General features: G+C 38.5%; 1 protein-coding gene across 1 annotated transcript in view; it reads right to left on the reverse strand.

Moving 5' to 3' along the window:
- Positions 1–513: 513 nt before the first annotated feature.
- Colec10 (collectin subfamily member 10) overlaps positions 514–18,673 on the reverse strand; it is a 40,304-nt gene continuing 22,144 nt past the window's right edge. The window contains exons 4-6 of the mRNA XM_075961020.1: positions 9,207–9,260; positions 7,742–7,837; positions 514–4,034 (exon numbers count right to left, since the gene is read on the reverse strand). Coding sequence (XP_075817135.1) covers positions 3,643–4,034; positions 7,742–7,837; positions 9,207–9,260 — 542 coding nt within the window. The 3' untranslated portion in view covers positions 514–3,642. The remainder of the gene's footprint in view (positions 4,035–7,741; positions 7,838–9,206; positions 9,261–18,673) is intronic.

An 18,673-nucleotide genomic window follows, 5' to 3' on the forward strand; every position in this document is an offset into this window, starting at 1 on the left:
GAAACATATTAGAATATGGTATGTATGATAGAGGCTGAATTTAATGAATCCTGCTGTTATCCTAAACACAGCTGTTCTTCATGGAAGCTTCAAGGTTTCCTGCACAAGGATTTTGATTTTGACTTCATTATCCCACTGCTCCCAGACACCTGTCCTTGACCCTTCCTGTGGGCTTTACAAGCCAAGATGCTAAACCCATGTAACATACTCACTCCATCCATGAATAAACTACCCATGATTGAGATGTCACAATGATTGAGATGTTGATTACTACACATGCTTTCCATCTCTGCTCTTGTGACTCATGAACACAACTTAAATTAATTGGTCATGTTGCACAGTTTTTAGGATTTGAGACTGTTGTGATACCGGACATCATTTTGATGATGTTTGTCATGGCAAGGCCAGTTCTTTCTCTGGCATCTCTTTCCCTTAAGGGCTTGCTATTGATTCCCCAGCTGATCTCAGGATTTGACTTCTCAATTATAAGCATCGAAACATAGAACAAGGGCAGTGGGTGCAAATTAGATGAAACGTATTTTAATTTTCTATAAGAGCTTATTAAATTACTCAAACATTCAAATACAGACTGTCATCTGTTAGAGTTACAGTGAAACACATCCTTATGTTATATAAAGGTCTATGTATACAGGACCAATGGAAAATGGCTATTCTTCAATCACCATTCAAAATTATATAATAGATGCTTTCCCTCATATATGAAAGGATTATGCTGTAGTATGAAGGCATAATAATAGGAAGGCAATACAACGAATAGTTTTACCTTTAAAAACATTTTTTTTACTTTTAAAGTTATGTGCATGTATGTGTATCAGTGTGTGGGACTGTGAACAGGTGAGAGTGGGTGCCCAAGGAGTCCAAATAAAGGTGTCAGACTACTTAGAGTGTGAGTTACAGGCAAATTGTTAGCCACACATTATAGGTGCTGGGAACTTAGCTGCATGGGGTCTTAGCCACTGAGCTATCTCTTCAGATCCCAGTGATTTTACTTCTATCTTTTAAAACTCATATTCTATGTAATGCAATATAGATTCTCTATTTATAATATATCTCTCAAAATATTCTTTGTCTTGCTCATGTATCTCATAGTGCATGTAGCTAACAGTAATGTCCAAGTCTTGTGGCATGCATATAGTGTGTCTAGATAGTACTTTTCTAAATACCTCACCATAATTCCTCTTTAGTTGTCATGGTTCTCTACGAGAGAAAATGATAAGGACACAGAGATAAAGAATATTTAAATTATCCCCATAGTGCGGCTAGGAAGGGTCGACATTTAGGTGGTCATGATGCCAGATCTCGAGTTTGAAATTTTGAGCAACGTTGTCACACACCTGTCACCCTAAATGAAACCACACTGCCACCTTATCAGCAGCGACAACACCTGCAAAAATGCAGTCCCTCTGTAGACTATACTGTGAGTGACACTGCTCACTTAATTTCTCCCTGCCCCAATACACACCCTGTCCCCTTGCAAGCATGCCGTCTAGGGATCTATCAGCTTGGTCTGGCAGAATAGTAGCTTTCTTTTCTCTCAAGAGCACTGACTTTATTAATGTCTTTGATTTCTTGAGCTGCAGTATTTTTACTGGGAAAAAATGGCAGTAAAACTTCTTGCCTTTTTTAAGTCTCATATTTTAAGGATCAAACAAGGAAGTGAAAAGGCTTTTACAAAACAGAAAACACATCCCAATGGTACATTTTCAGCTGGGTATGGTGATGCACACCTGTTACCCAGCACCCAGGAGGCTGAGCCAGGAAGACTGAGAGTTCAAGGACAGCCTGGGTTATATACTGATGCTTTAACTTGAAAAAAAGTAAAAGGTATATATGTTCATATAATTATGATCAAATATGTAATGTCTTAGGAGGTTCTTCCAGGCAAGGTTTCAGGATGGGTTCTATTCGTTGAAGCTGTCATCGACTCTTAGAAGTGTTTTCCAAACTAAAATGAGTTATTGAGAGAACTGTTAGCATTATAACATTTGTAATAGAAAAGATAGCATTTGCCATATGTTCAAAATATTCAGACTTCAGGGACACAGAGCAATTGTGAACATGGATCCAACAGGAGCCGCCGTAGGCTGTGTTTGCTCTTGGCTGCCTCTCTCATCTCTCAGTCATTTCTTCAGCTCTTTCTTTTCCTCTGTGTGTTTCTGGGTGTTCCCATTCTCTGAGATCTTGGCTGGCATTTGGCATAGTGCCCTGGTTTGTAACTGTATCAAACTGATCAGCTTTCCAAATACACTATGTCACATCCTCCAAAAGGACTCTAACTAGTTTAATAACCTGGTAAATGTCAAAGGTTTAACAAATTTCTTCTGTTGAGCTGAACTGAATAAGGCATCCATGAGAGACCTGACTTTGATGTCATCATTTCCTAAGGACACCTGGCACAATTAGAACTTTCCCCAGAGATGGAAATCGAAAGTTAACAATTTGGCTAGCAGACGTTTGTAGGTCTAAAAAAAAAAAATCCAGGTTAGATATTGATTAATTGTCAACACTTAAGAATACAGAGTTATAAAGTTGCAGCTGTCTGACTTCTGTTCAAATGTCAGAACACTGGCTGGCAGTGGTGCTGGGTCCTGCATGGCAGCAACAGCGGTAGCTAATGAGGGGCTGGTTCCTTCAAAGGGCAGGCTGTGCTTAATGGCTACCGGGCCTCGGCCCTTCAGGTTCATCTATTTATGCCGTCTCTCTGGACTCGGTAGGACATGGGCTTGTGACTCTTGGTGAATTCACCAAACGAATGTCAGTAAATCCCATCTCTCATGCAGTTAGTCACGGGTGACGTCATGAGCAGATGGCTTGAGGAGAACATATGCCACCAATCTGCTTCTCTTAGCTCACTAATAGCTTTGCCAGCATTTTAAACAATTGCGTCGTGTGTCACAACCTGTGAGTGGAGCATCAGTTTAGAAGGAGATAAGCTGGAGATTTGTTCAACTGTTTATTTTCAAATGCCAGACGAGAACGGCTTCGGGGTTTGATCTGCAGCTCGAGATAGCATGCTGCCAACTCGGTAACTGAGGAGTCTGTACACATTCCAAATGCTGTGCCTGGCATAGCCCTGTGATGTCAAAATAGCAGGAAGGGCGTCCCCAGCAATGTTAACTTACAGAGCGTGAAAGGCCTCCCGTGAAATCTCTCCAGGAGTGACATATTCATTGGAAGGGGAGGGGCCTTGGAGAGAGTCACACTTTAACACTTTTATAGTTTTCTGAAGGCTTCCCCCAACCCCTATTCTCTTTGCTGAAGGTGAGAAATGTCTCCTTGAATACATTTATAAAAAAAGATGAAGCCATTAATAGCAAGGGGGCAATTTCACAAAAGGACTATCTAACACATGCTCTTTAGGAATAACACTCCCTTTCCCCTTTGGAGTTCTAGAGTCTTCCTTCATTAAATTGGAGGGCTAAAGAGAAGAAAGAGATAAAGATCCCCAACAATGTCCCAAACAAACATTATCTACAGAATTGTCACAATTGACACAGAAGAAGCTGCTAGTGGATAAGGGATTCTTAGGTCATCTTAGCAAGGCAGTGTAGTTAGGGAGGCAGAGATGGATAGAACTGCTGGGAAGTCTAGGAAAAGAGTGACTGTGTAATGTGAGGGAAGTTATCTTTTCTTCTTGACAAACTCACAGACAAAATACATAGTAAGATGACACTCGGTGTCATTCCACCTGCCCGAGCTCAGCATCTCCACACAGTCCTCATGGCCATAGGGGTCACTAGGCTCCCCTTCCTTCCAGTTGCTGTAGTTCTGCAGTGGGCTGTTGTCCGTGAACACGTGCTGTCCCTCCCTCTCAAGGTCATTCACTCCAATGAACACTCGGAAGAAGCCACTCTTGGCGACATAGTCTGCAATAAGTGTGTTAACAGCCTCGTCCTTAGGCATGGCTAGCATCCCTCCCCGGATCCTGCAGTGGGTCAGGGATTCCCTGTAGTTCTTCTCCTCCTGCACGATGTAGTAAAATTTCTCCTCAGTTTCTCGGATCCCTGCTATAACTGAAGGGAGGAGAGGAAGAATATCATAATCAAGATAAGAAGAAGCGAGTACCTATCTAATGTCAGATCTTAAATGCACTTGCTCAGCTTCAAGAGCTGTTTTTGCAAGGTCATAATGAGGTAGTCACTTAGTTCATTTCTTCTGTGCCTTTCTGTTTATCAAATGAAAACAAGTCTACCATTTTGTCCTCTGTTTCCTTTCTCCTTAGCTTCCCACACATCTCTGTCCAATAGCAACTCTGGTAACAAAGTTCAATTAACATGAGTTAATACCTGGAGCATCTCACGTTTTTTTTTCAACCTAGTTTATGTTTCAGGTATATTTTGTCCCCCTTTCTTCTACATCCACATCTTTTCATGTCTGGGAAGACCCTGATGATCATTTAGATCTCAGAGAAAATGAATTTTCCTAGATAAAGTTTTTTCAATGCCCCCTGCTGGACATGGAGTCTTCTATGTTCCCATTGTCCCTTCCAATCTCATCTCTTTTATACAACTCAGAACATTCTACTCTGCTTGCTTGTCTATATCTTCCCTTGAACTGTGGATGTCTTGAGGTCAGTGCCCATGTCTGATACTCTTCAATCCAGTGCCTAGAACGGTCTAAGAAATGACAAATGCTTATTAAAAGTAAATTCAATGTACAATCTAGGAATGATAAAGTTTTTTCCACTTTAGGTCAAGTTTCTAGGATATGGACACACACAATGACTGAGATTATCCACACAGCTGTAAGTGAAACTTAGCTACTGACTGAGTTTCAAGATACAATCAGGTATTGAAAATCATCTTCAACTCATAATATGATATTTGTGCTTTTGGCTTCATTTTGCGATCTTTAACTTCGCCACGAAATCTGTGGCCACTGAAATGTTGGTTCTGATGTGTTCAAGATACTTCTGACAGTCTGAGTTATATAAGATATAGAATTTTATTTTTAAATTTGCGTGTGTGTGTGTGTGTGTGTGTGTGTGTGCGCGCGTGTACAGGCCATGCTTTGTGTAGGTGCCCATGGAAATCAGAAGACGGTGTCAGATTCTCTGGAAGTAGAGTTACAGGCAGTTGTGAACTGTTTGACCTGAGGGCTAGGTACTGAAATTGGATCCTCTGAAAGAACAGTATAACCCCTGAGCCGTCTCTCCAGCCCAAAGATACAGAATCTTTTGTGTGGTTTACAACTAGAACTTAAAACCAATTAAGTTGCGTAGTTAAGCTTTAGTATTTCCTAGACCTCTGTCATGTTGCCTTTGAACACACGATGGCATTTGTGTGCTTCTGTTAATGTACAACACATTCATCTAGATTACACTAAGTGAAAGTCCAGCCAGCTGAAATCAGTCACAGTAGTCTTTGCCTCAGTTTCTTCAATAAATCTGTCTCAGCAAAGGCCTTTCCAAGTTGAAGACTTTACTGCTTTTTAAAGTGGAAAAAAATGGACAAGGGACAAGAAAAATGGCTTAGTTGAAAAATTTATAGAGACACATAGGACTTGTACTGAATGTATTATTGGAAGAGGAGTCAAGAAAACCCTTCTCTGCTACCAGTATTCATATGCATGGAATTCTCCCAGCTTTGGTTGCCTCACAACACTTGCAACACAATCATAAAAAATACTAAATGCTATATTTCCAGTGGTTATGTGCTATTTCAAGGACTCTAGGAAGTAGCTATTGATGTTGTTTATCTTTTCTGAGATGCTGTTTCTCTTTGGCTCTTGTCTCCTATTGATGCAATTTTAGGATATATGAATCATATTGTACTATAAATTTTTATCTCTGATCAAGATATATATATATATATATTATTTGCATTTTGTGTCTATTGTCCTCATTTTCTGCATATTCTTTTAAAGATTGTTTAATTTTTTTTTTCATTTGAAGCCTTAGTCTTTAAGATCTAGAGGTATTAAGAATTACAGGTCAATAGTGCCAATGTTTGTCATACTTAGACTGGTCATGTTCTTTAGATGTATAGAGATTGTATTCTGCATAGACAGGTAATCTTCAAACATGTCAAAGAACTGTAGAATATGGCATTTAAGTAACTTAGGATTCTGTTGACATGAGACACAATTGCTTCTGGCAGCACCCATCTATTCCTGGGAGAATGTTGGGCACTGAAGATATTCATTCCACTTGGAACTTGTTTCTTCTTGACAAAACTGGCCTTTGGGCAAAGAACTGTTCCTGCCTCAGCTACTGACAAAATCCATGGTGTCCAAACTGGATAAACAGGATACAAGCAAAAGCCAAACTTTGCCAAGACAAGGTAAGACAGATTTTCAAATTTTCCTGCCTTTGAAAACGGTCTGTCAGATACTATAGGCCTTAGCCAAAGTTGATTGCCCCCACATTGCAAATAAGACTTTGGGGGATTGCTCAAGTAGCCAGTTGTCTCTGTAATTTCTTGTGCCTTTTGGAAGTTGTTTGAATGCACTTCTTGTTTACTTAGGTAATATTATTTCCCTTCTCAGGTCTTTGATGTGGTTAAAGACTAGATAGTCATAGTTACTTTCTTCTCATGACATAGTCAAGCCACTTGCAATATAAGACTTAAATTCCTTAGGTTAAGATAACTATTGAAACATTTAGCATAATTTCTTGCTTGATGTTGTTCATTGTGGTTATAATTCTAACTTTTATGTATTTTTTGCCTATTCTTTTCCCTGTATATTTGTTCTTATTGTATATAGTTTCATATTAGGTTTAGAACTCTCTTATTTAGATAAAAGGGGGAAGTGATGTGGAAACTCCTTCAACCAATAGCCTATAAAATACTGGACCACTTTGGGCATGGTCTCATGTACTATAAGTGCAGATGAAAAACATGTGTGGGCTTTTTTTTTTTGGCTGGATTTGGTTCCAGTTCCTAGCACATTCAAAGGACTGTGGACCGCTACCCTTACGGTGAGTTTATCCCCAAGTAAATAAACCTTCGTTATACTCCATTTCAGACTATTGTGGAACTCTTTGATAACACTACAAAAGTGTCTCTTTATTCTTTTGGCACAAATTGCCCAATTCTGCTCTTTTCTCCTTTTCCTTGGTGGACCAGCCTGACTTCATTTTAAGAAGCCATCTTGTTACAAGGTCAGAATAAGTTCATTCTTGTTTTTTTATATATATATATAAAACTTGGATTTGACCAGGTCTTGACCCATTTTCCAAAATTTAATGTATTCAGCACCCTATACCCTAATCTCCACTCTGATAAGATACGATGTTCTGCCACCATTTAAATGTTGTTCTACATAGCTAAAAAAAAAAGCAAACAAACAAAAAACAAAACAAAACAAGAACAACAAAAACCTTGGAGTTTTAAGCTTTGGAGTTTTAAGGCTATAGAAGCCCTACTTTTTCCTATGTTTGATGCAATTTTCTCAAACCCCATTTTATGAAGATAGTTCCTGTGAGAAAAATTAAACTTGTTTATTTTGACCAAAAAAGTTAAGGAATGGTCTTTACTCTTGTTTGATGCGATTGACAGCCTCTTTTAACAAAGATCCTTTCCCCACCAATATAACACACACACAACATTGAATCTGTGCAGTGAAGTGAAAAGTCCTGGAATTTGAGAGGATAATCAATATTTTGAGAGGCTTTTGAATTGTGGTACTTGCTTGAGTCAGGTATTTCCTGCTAAGGAATGCAGTGTTGAAAGACCAGATTGAAAAATAGGAAACAGAGCAAAGAGATAACTGTGTTTACCATTCTTGATGAACTTCATAGATGTCTTGAGACGAGCGACACTAATATCTAGTTGTCCGACCACTTTCCGGTATCTCCCACAGTCGCAGATGGTGCCTTGTGAATGACAAGAGCTGGGAATTCACACTGAATCACATGAAGACCCACTGGAGAGAACTTTTCCTCTCTTCTCAACGTTCTCTAGAATTTTCTAGTTCGATTGCATCTCTTTATAAGCCACCAAATGTTTAACTTTTCATTTAAAACAGGGTTTCCTCCGTATCTTTAAGAATTCATAAAGTATCTCAAAAATATTTGAAATGAGTTAAGAAAAAAACCAACTTTAAACGAGAGTTCCACAAGGAATGAATGAGACCAGCCTCTGTGCGCTGTGCACACACAACGGGCCATTTGCCATTTTTGTTGAGTACAGAAATGGTCGGCTCAACTTCAGAAGAATTTTTTGCAGTGTCCTTAGAAGATATTTGCAGCCAGTCCTCTCGCCTGCTACTGCATTATTCACGAGCTCACAGCTCTCCCAAGATAGAAGAAACTTTTCATGATTCAAACACATGTTAACTCTGATTATCCACGTAAAGTAAAGCTGTCAGGTTTCAAAGGCTACGTCTAAATACTGTGAAGAGATGCAGTTTCAACTGTCTAGTTTACGCGGTAACTATTATTTTAACGTGTTATGTAGCTACATTTATTCAACCAGTGTTATAACTACGTTGTGCTTGAGCGAGGAGGAACAGAGTCCAAGAAAATGGTGGTCAACTCAGATGACTCTCTCTTTTATTTCTGTTTAACGGGTACAATGTGTAGTTTTCCATTTCTTTATTTCTTGGCAGTATGAGAAGTTAAACTAATCTTATTAGCCAAGTGGAGAAATAGCTCGTTCTTTAATTGATCCATGTATGCAGATAAACACAAGAAATATAAAACAATTCTCTGGGTCTTCACTAGCTCATTGTAAATAGACACAACTGGAATTTTCCCCAAGCAACCTGCTTTACTTCCTCATATCAAACATGACAAACTGAGTTCTGTCCTAGCTCACTCAGGGCAGGCTCTGTATCTAGGTAGCCTAAAGGAGAAGCATAAGAGGCAACTCACAAACTAGTGTTTGGTTCAGATTCTCGGGACACAAGGCATGACTGCTGATGCAGCTTCCAGCGTGAACTTTTTCCTTGGTCACAGACACTGAGCCCTACTCCCTGTTATGCTGGGCTTGCCTCTCACCATGAGCATGATGGAGATAGAATGTGTGACCTCATTTCCTTCCCTGGGGTTTGGAAAGTCACCAGTGAGAAGACAGGAGAGTTCTCATTCTCCAAATCCTCTATCCCATAGAAACACGGATGAATGCATGGAAAAGGGTTCTGTTATCTTTAAAAAACAGGGTAGTTTTGAGCTGGGTACATTTGGAGTGGTGTCATAAATCAACAACAACAACAACAAACCAAAATGAGCATGCCATTCTTACCTGCCTTGCCTTTTTCTCCAGGAATGCCGAGCAGACCCTTTTCCCCTTTGTCACCTAAAGAAAAACAGCAAAAAAAAAAAAAAAACACAATAAATAAACAATGAGGAGTTTGAAGCTGATGAAACACCCCGGGTCTCTAAACCCAAAGGAAATGGCCTCCAGTGTGTCATTTTCATCATCTCCAACTGATATCCGTTGGCTTTTTGTAACTGATTTGCTTTGGGTTGTTCATAGGCACAGACAATCAGGTGAGCCACAATTTACTAAGATTGATCACTGAAATTCTTGCAGGATATGTAAAGAACCTTTGAGTTTGTGGTGCCCGTCTCACCGCTAATATGGCCTTTGCCTTAGCAACAAGGCCAATACAATGCGCAGCCTAATTTTAACTTTGAAAATACAATTGCCTTGCAAATCTGTATTCACGAGTTACCACATTGAGCCGTCTGTAGTTACTATTTTTCAAGCCATTCTATGTGACTTTGACCTTGGTTTAAAAAGAAAAAGCACAGATTTTTTTTCAGATAAATTCCACAAATATTTGTCGTTTACTTTGTGCAAGACTAATGGCTAGGCACTTGGAGAAAATGCACAGAAGGACAAGATTAAACCACCGACTTCAAAGCATTTGCAGTTTTTAGTCAAGAAGCGACACATGCAAGTATCTGCCCTGCAAAGTCATTTCGCATTAGACTGAAATGTCAACCCTGGTAATTTTTCTTTCTGTTCTTCTTCCCAGGGGACCATTATCTTATTCATTCAGAGGCTTCCAAAAATAATTCTCAAAGAAGAAGGCTTTTTGAAACAGAGAGAAAGAAACAAAAAACAAATGCTTTCTTTAAACTTCAAAATAACTCCTGAAGTCCACATCAGACGCTGTAATTGACAGGAAAAAGCTTTTGATTTACGAGAGAAAATGTTTGGCTGAGGTTCTTGAGGATGAAAAGAGAAGACATTGAGAGGAGTGAAATAAAGTTTCATGCTTCAGTGGTGATCTGGCCGTATAAGAAAAAAAATTATGAAGGATAAACACAGGCTGAAGGTCACCCAGGCTCAAGGAGTAGAAGTCCTACATGGATAAAAAGTAAGGGAAGGCAGGAGGCTGGGTGTACGATCCAATAGAGCAAAGTAAAAGACAATGACATTCTGCTTGATGTCATCCTTCACAGGGCCACTCTAAAGCTTATGTCACTCGCTCCCAGGGTGTCACCCATTATTCTCACCACAGGCTGTTGGATGCTTCTCACTAAGAGCTTCTTATATGTTGAAGAAAGTATGTACATTAGGATCCCACGGTTTTTCCAAGCCTTTCTAAACTGATCTGTGCAGACATGTTCTTCACAGTGATATCAGACATCGGGGTGCTTGCCTAACAGAAAGAAAAGAGGCTCTTGACCTCCCGAGTGCTGTTTAAGTGTGAAAGCAGAAGTCTCAGAACCTGATGTGGATGGTGCTGAACTCTGTGATCACATAGCATGATAAGTCTGGGAGAGATACCTCAAACAAAGATAACATAGTTAAGAGGGAGTGAGAACAGATAGGGCAGTAGGAGTAGGAAAGATGGAGTCCTGTGGGGGTAAGCCTTCAGTAGCTTCAGCAGCTGTAGGGAAAAGAGCTTGGGCAACAAAGAGCGTGTGAGGAACCGGTGTGAGAAGATATCAACTGCCTTGTGAGGAAGCTTGCTCACATCTTAGCTGTTTTCTAAAGATTCTATTATTTCCTTGAAAATCACTTAGAGAGGAGACTATGTTAGCAGAAGAATGGGAGCATGCATTTACTAAACATAAATAAGTTGCCCACCATTCTGCATACTTCGTTGGTATTATATTAAATCCCACAAGGTGGGTGTACTGATTGCTTCTGTTTTGCAGCTGAAGGAACTGGGGTTCATAGAGCTAAATGAAATGCTCAGCGGTTTGAATGGCAGTGTTGATATCCCAATCCAACTATTTCTGACTCCCCAGTTCATAACGCCTCACAGGTAAGTTGGCCCATGTTTTGATATAGGAAAGTGAAAATGTTATCAAAGTGAAGGAAGCGAGGTACCGAAAGAAAAAGACCCCGTGATCTCACTTATAGAAGAAACTGAAGTCAGGCTTGTCATGATCTCACTTATAATAAGAGACTGAAAAAAGTCAGGCTTGTAGACGTAGACAGTTGGATAGTGATTAGCAGCTGCTGGAGAGGGAAGGCTGGTCCAGGAGGATGAAGTTAGCATTAGTAGGAACAAGCCCTGGTGTTCTGTTGCACGACCAGCTGATTGTTGTTAGTAATGTGTTCTCTCCTTCCAAATGGCTAGAGGAGATCTTGACTGTTTCACCACAAAAGAAACAGTAAGGGTTGGAGGTGACAGACATGTTATGTGCATATGTATCAAAGTATCATATCACACCCCTTAATTCTGTATAATGGCAGGTAAAAATAAAACAAAAAAAAATTCAGAAAGACAATAGCAGTCTTTCTCATAAATATATTCAGTTAAAAGATCATGAATATGTATTTATGAGATTCAAAGGTACATCAGTTAGCACAATACTTCTAAGAATGTGCATTTAATACTTCAATGTCTTACAATTAATACTTTGTTTGCACTTAAATCTTTTTCAAATTGATATGGATTAAACGTGGATTCTAATTCTGTTATAGTGCCTCTCCTGAGTAAGTCTTATAGCAGACATAAAATAAATACAGAGAACAACAATCTCCTCTAATTGGCTGTTTTGATTTCCATAGTTCCCCGAGATCAGTCAAAGCCCCAAATTATTAAATGGAAACTCCAGAAATAAACAATTCATGAGTTTTAAATTATACACCATTCTGAGTAGCATAAAATAATTTCATTTTATTTTCCAGAATGAATCTTGCAGTTACATTATATCCACTCTGTATATACTACCCAACCATTAGCTAATTGTTACCTCAGTAATCAGACGGAATGCCACATTAAAATATTTTTGAATGATGCTTATTTAAGCATTATGATCCTTTGTTACAATGCCTGTGTATTTGTCTCTCTTAGCTCATGTGTGGCAACACATCTTCTTATATCCCCACAAGAAGGACCCCCTTCCAGTGCGATATTTTTTAGATAAAAACCATTTGAGATAAATTTTAGATATTTTGGAGATTAGAAATATTTTGAGAAAAAAATAGACCCAACATTCACACAAACTTTCTCATAAAATATTGCAACCATCTTTCCCAATTAAATTACTGTTGCTAATCTCTTATTATTTTACGTGATTTATATATTAAATTCCATCGTAAGAATGTATGAGTTGGGGACAAATTCATAGTAAATAAAGGTTCTGAGTTATTATTTGCAGCTTCAGCGTCCATTGCAAATCTTGGCTGTTTCTGTCAGGAAGAAGAGTGATGGGCTTTAAAGGAAATAAAAACAGAACAGAGAACAAAAAGGCATGCACTGTGATGTACTAACATTTCAAAATAAACTAAATAAGCCTAGTAGGTGGTCAGAACAGGAAATACCCCTGTGGATTGCAGCAGTAAAGACAGTGTGGAAGCACCCATCTGGCCTGATCGTCATGTGGAAATGGCTTCTTTTTTTTTAATTTTTTTTATTAATTTATTTATTTATTAAAGATTTCTGTCTCTTCCCCGCCACCGCCTCCCATTTCCCTCCCCCTCCCCCAATTAAGTCTCCCCCCAGCCCGAAAAGCAATCAGGGTTCCCTGTCCTGTGGGAAGTCCAAGGAACCCCCACCTCCATCCAGGTCTAGTAAGTTGAGCATCCAACCTGCCTAGGCTCCCACAAAGCCAGTGCGTGCAGTAGGATCAGAAACCCATTGCCATTGTTCTTGAGTTCTCAGTAGTCCTCATTGTCCTCTATGTTCAGAGAGTCCGGTTTTATCCCAGGCTTTTCCAGACCCAGGCCAGTTGGCCTTGGTGAGTTCCCAATAGAACATCCCCATTGTCTCAGTGTGTGGGTGCACCCCTCGCGGTCCTGAGTTCCATGCTCGTGCTCTCTCTCCTTCTGCTCCTGATTTGGACCTTGAGATTTCAGTCCTGTGCTCCAATTTGGGTCTCTGTCTCTGTCTCCTTTCATCGCTTGCTGAAGGTTAATATTCAGGAGGATGCCTATATGTTTTTCTTTGGGTTCTCCTTATTTAGCTTCTCTAGGATCACTAATTATAAGCTCAATGTCCTTGGTTTATGGCTAGAAACCAAATATGAGTGAGAACCCAGTTATAAAATGGGGCATTGAGCTGAACAGAGAATTCTCAACAGAAGAACTTCAAATGGCCAAAAGACACTTAAGGTCATGCTCAACTTCCTTAGCAATCAGGGAAATGCAAATCAAGACAACTTTAAGATACCATCTTACACCTGTCAGAATGGCTAAAATCAAAAACACCAATGATAGCCTTTGTTGGAGAGGTTGTGGAGAAAGGGGTACACTCATCCATTGCTGGTGGGAATGCAAACTTGTGCAACCACTTTGGAAGGCAGTATGGCGGTTTCTCAGGAAATTCGGGATCAACTTACCCCTGGACCCAGCAATACCACTCTTGGGAATATACCCAAGAGAGGCCTTATCATACAACAAAAGTATATGCTCTACAATGTTCATAGCAGCATTGTTTGTGATAGCCAGAACCTGGAAACAACCTAGATGCCCTTCAATGGAAGAATGGATGAAGAAAGTATGGAATTTATACATATTAGAGTACTACTCAGCAATAAAAAACAAGGACTTCATGAATTTTGCATACAAATGGATGGAAATAGAAAACACTATCCTGAGTGAGGTAAGCCAGACCCAAAAAGTGGAAATGGCTTCTTAAGTGGATATGTGTCTTTTCTTTTAGGAAACTGTAGCCCTGTGACTGCTTCTTTGGTGTTTCAACATGAAGTCCTTTCCTTTTGTGACAAATTGAGAGACAAAGCACTGGAAGTCCAAGGCTCTTGAATTTCCTTAAGTCTGCATTTCTTCATCTCCTAAACAGGAATAGTGGTACCTAATATGATGAAGTCATTAGGGGAGTAAATGAAGCCATCCCGTTTTATAACGGAATCCACACTGGCTTCCATTCAGAGGATGCTGAGCCAACCTAAGCCACAGGTCAGCAAAATGCTGCAAGCTGTGTCCTTAGCTCGCTTACAGAGGATTTGGGTTTAGAATATCTATCTTTCCAAAACTAATTGTGATTTCAAGTCACCCACAAAACTTTATTTGGGCCTGTGAATGGGAATATGTCTATAACAAGTGTCTTGAGTAAAGAATTGGAGGTCACATTCAGAGGAACAAAAGAAATCAGAATGCTTTCAGTGGGAAAGGATTATTGGTCTTAAGTAAAAACATTTATTTTGCCATGAGATTGGATTTACCTACACTAAATCATTCTTATTTCTTATTCCGAAAATGAAATATTGACATCTGGAAAGCTACCTTAACCATGCAGGTGACAGCATTAAGGTCAGCCTAGAAAGAAAGTTGACATTAATCCAAGTCAATGAAAAACTTCGCAGGGCCATGGCCAAATGAGGATAATACATTTCCAAGTGCTGATTGAAAATGAACTTAACCCAGGTGAGCCAAAACACTGTGTCTCCATTTTTCTTAAGACTTGCTCATAAATTTTGATGGCACGTCTCTATAGGGAAAGAAAATCTCAGCAGTCAGTGGTGGAACTGCTTGTGTAGAAAAGTGGTACTTAAGGGAATAGAGTAGAAAGATAAGGCTACCCTGTAGGAAATGGTATGTTGTATCATTCTAATGGTTTTTACCCATTTCTATGTATATCTGTGAATACCTAAGTGTGGGTAAAAGTGTGTATTTCTGGGTCTGAAACCCAGACTTTGTGTTTACTAGGCAAGCTTGCTATCTTTGAGCTACATCCACAGCCCAGTTTTCTGTATTTTTGATAAAACAAATTACTAGAAAGTTTTTACTATGTTGTAGACATAAATGTAAAATTCTAGTCCTCAGTTGATTTATAGATGTACACACACAGAGAAACTTTGTGGGTGTATGTGTATTTATGTGTGTGAGTATGGTGCACATATGCCTGTTTGTGTGGGTGTACATGTCTGTGTATGTGTGTGCTTTCAGAAGCCAGAAAAGGACATTGTGTGTCCTGTTCTATCATTCTTTGCTGTGTTCTTCCTTTCAGACTGGGAATTCCTCACTAGACTTGGAGCCTTACGGTGACCAGCAAGCCCCAGAAATCCTCCTGTTTCCACTTTCTCTTCTCGTCATGACACCGTCTTTGAAAATTGAACTTTAGGATTTGATCCCTGGTCCTGGGCTTCTCCAGCAAGTGGTATTACCTAGTATGTTGTCTTTCCAGTATCTTGTCTATATGCTTTGAGTCAAAAGACCCAGTAAGTATTCATGTTTTAGTCCCAAAAAGCAATTCTCGGGGGCGAATAAGAAGATGTGGCCTGGGAGTGAGTGAAATGATGGAGATGCAAGCTGAACACTGCAGACCTGAGGGTGAAGGGGAATTGGTCTGAAGGAAAGCTTCATTAGCACATCATTTCCGAACTTGATCATCAAACATTTCTGGAAGTCCATCCTCTTTGGGGCATAACCATACTGAAGATCCGTCACTTTTTTTTTTCTCGCTGTCGATTACAGCTGGGTTTCTTAAATCGTGGGTGGTGAACACATTTGGGGTGACATGAGTAAATGTAGGTGTCGTACAAAACTTGACAAGAGAAAAAGGTTTCCGAAAACGCCAAAAGCAAAAGCTACTTCCGTCATATAAAGAATCTGATGTGTTTGTGGCCGTGCTCACCCATATTGCACCCCGTGACGTCACTGCAGCCTTGATTCTGAGCACACAGAAGGTACACTCTGCACAGTGTGTTGTCATATTCTGACATACCTTGCTTCAGACTCAAAAGGACTTCATGTTATGGGTTTCAGTGTTTTTATTGTAAATAAAAAGTTATATAAACATAATGTTTCAGGTGTGGAAAACAAAGAGCACATTTTTCTATTGTCATTCCTTAGCAACGAAATATTAACTTAGTATTGCTTTTGCTTGTATAGTGTTAGAAGGTTTGATATTTAAAATTAATGTTTGAATTGTTGACTCGAGTTTCACAAAATATCATTAAGTGAAGCTTGGCTTGGAATTTGGGCAAAATTCTCAACAATTCTTGAAATGACTCTAGACATAATTCCACCATTTGTACTGTATATTTATGCAAAACAGCAAGCGCCTTTACACACGAGCCAATTCAGTGGCTCAATTATTACTTTTAAAACATAAATATCCAACTAACCCAGTACTATTTAGTGTTAGGTTTCAGGTTTTCCATTGAAAATCTGTATCAACCTTGCATAAACCATTTGGATGTTTTTGGATTCTATTCATTTCCATTGATTTCTTTATTTTAATATTATATCAACACTATAATTTTCCAGTAAGTATTTTAATTTAGTGATTTGTATCTTAAAACACTTTTTTTTATTATAAGACTGTCTTGAATATTCTTAATACTTTTCATTTATGCATACATTTTGCATTGGTTTACTGGTTTTCAAAAGAATATTTCTGAGATTTTGATCAAAAGGCTATTGAATACAAATATCATATCTCTAGACACTAACACATAAATAATATAGAGTTTTGTAATCTGTGATTTTGCTTCCATTTCCTCAGGTAACCTTTAATTTCATTACCATTGCATTGTGTTTGCTATGAAGAGTTTATATAAGTTTTACTAGATTTATTCCTAAGTACACAATAACTTTGATACTATGATAAATGGTATTATTTTAATTTCATCATTTATCATACAGAAATTAAATTGCTTTTTATTTGTCTTTCTAAAAATCTTATCTATACAAATAACTTATTTTCAGCTTATTAAAATTTTCTGGTTATACAATAAATCATCTACATAGAGTGAATCTCAGTCTGTGTTCTCCTCATGTGTTTCCTGGCTCTTTTTCTTGACTTTGTACTCTTGCTAGAAGCTCAAGAGAAATGTTGGTTAGAGTTGATGATAGGGGCCTATACTAATCTTGCTACCAATCTCAAGAGAGACATTTTCATTTTTTTATTATTGAACATTTTTAAGTAATTTTTTTCTTATTGATATTGTCTTTTTGACCAAAGTATTTTCTTATATTCTTGGTTTGCTATGTTAAAAAAGGACAAATTGGTAAATGTCTAATTAAATGTTTTTTCATATTTTCTGGAGTTTTAATTAAAAATATGGAACATTTTCCTGGACTTCCTTCCATTCTTTAGCAATCCTTCAGAAACAACCGATTCTGAGCAACTCTCTATTTACACATCAGACTCTTGGCGCTTCTTTCCCCTGGACATAGGGCACTGTATTTGAACTGGCAAATACCCTAGGAAGAAAGTCGTACAGGATGCTCAACTTAACCTTAGTGGGACCCCTTCTGCTCTAGAGCATGGCTGTCATGCTCCTATTAATTTGGGCAGTTTTTTTTTCTCACCTTCAAATGTGTGTTTGTTTATTTTTTAAATCTAGTCAGTTATAATTTTCAGAATGTAACCTGATGCATGTTGTAAAGTTTTGCCCAGGATTTTTGTTTCATTATTAATTATATTAGTGTGCTTCTATCCTTGCAACTTGTTATTGCCAAGATACGCATGTTCAGATTATCAGCAAGTTTGAGAACACAATCGGGTAAATCCTTTGTCTTGTGTATCTGAGATGTCTGGTTTGGAATACTCCCAAATATCTCTGCCCCTATGTCTGTCAAACATTTTTTTTTTCCTAGTCTGTGTCTCCACATTTCTTGTGCTGGATGTCTCTGGGCACAGTCAGTACTTTTGTTTCATGACTTGTATTGGCTTGCGCAGTAGGGGGCTGGAGTATTCTTGGAGGCCATCCCTACATTGTACTTGTTAGTAATAACTTAGCTGATTATGGAAGTAACTTCAAACTACATAAACGTATGACCTTAGGTCCAAACTAAATGTTTTTCTTCACTTAAGCCTTAGTTCACTCCCTGAATACTTGTGTCCACTCCCAAACTATCCAATACAAGAAGGAAATTAGATAGAGGGGAATTAGAGCTGGAGACAGCAGTCTTAACCCATGCTCTGTCAGTGATAACATATCAATCACTTCAGGAATGCAAATGCCTTAGGGGTTGAAAAAAAGCATATATATGTATATATAACACACATATGATATTATTAAATATTTTATATATAAATACATAATATGTAAACCCATTTATATTTATATATAAATATACATATATTTATATAAATATAAGCAAGTAATGTACATATTTATATAGGTTATACTTATTGGAGAGGCATTCATTTGAAAATTTTAAAAATAGGGTATCACTATTTCAGATATGTCTGACAGATAAAATGTCTTAATTTACAATTTTTCTATTTTGTTTTTTTTTTTTTGCCAAGACATATGGTCATGTAAACCTATGCTAGGCCTCCTTTCAAGGTTTGGGGAAAGGCCTGCTCAAATGAAGAATTCTGAAGCCAA

This window comes from Microtus pennsylvanicus, chromosome 2 (genome assembly GCF_037038515.1).
Source record: "Microtus pennsylvanicus isolate mMicPen1 chromosome 2, mMicPen1.hap1, whole genome shotgun sequence".
Taxonomy (NCBI): Eukaryota; Metazoa; Chordata; class Mammalia; order Rodentia; family Cricetidae; genus Microtus; species Microtus pennsylvanicus.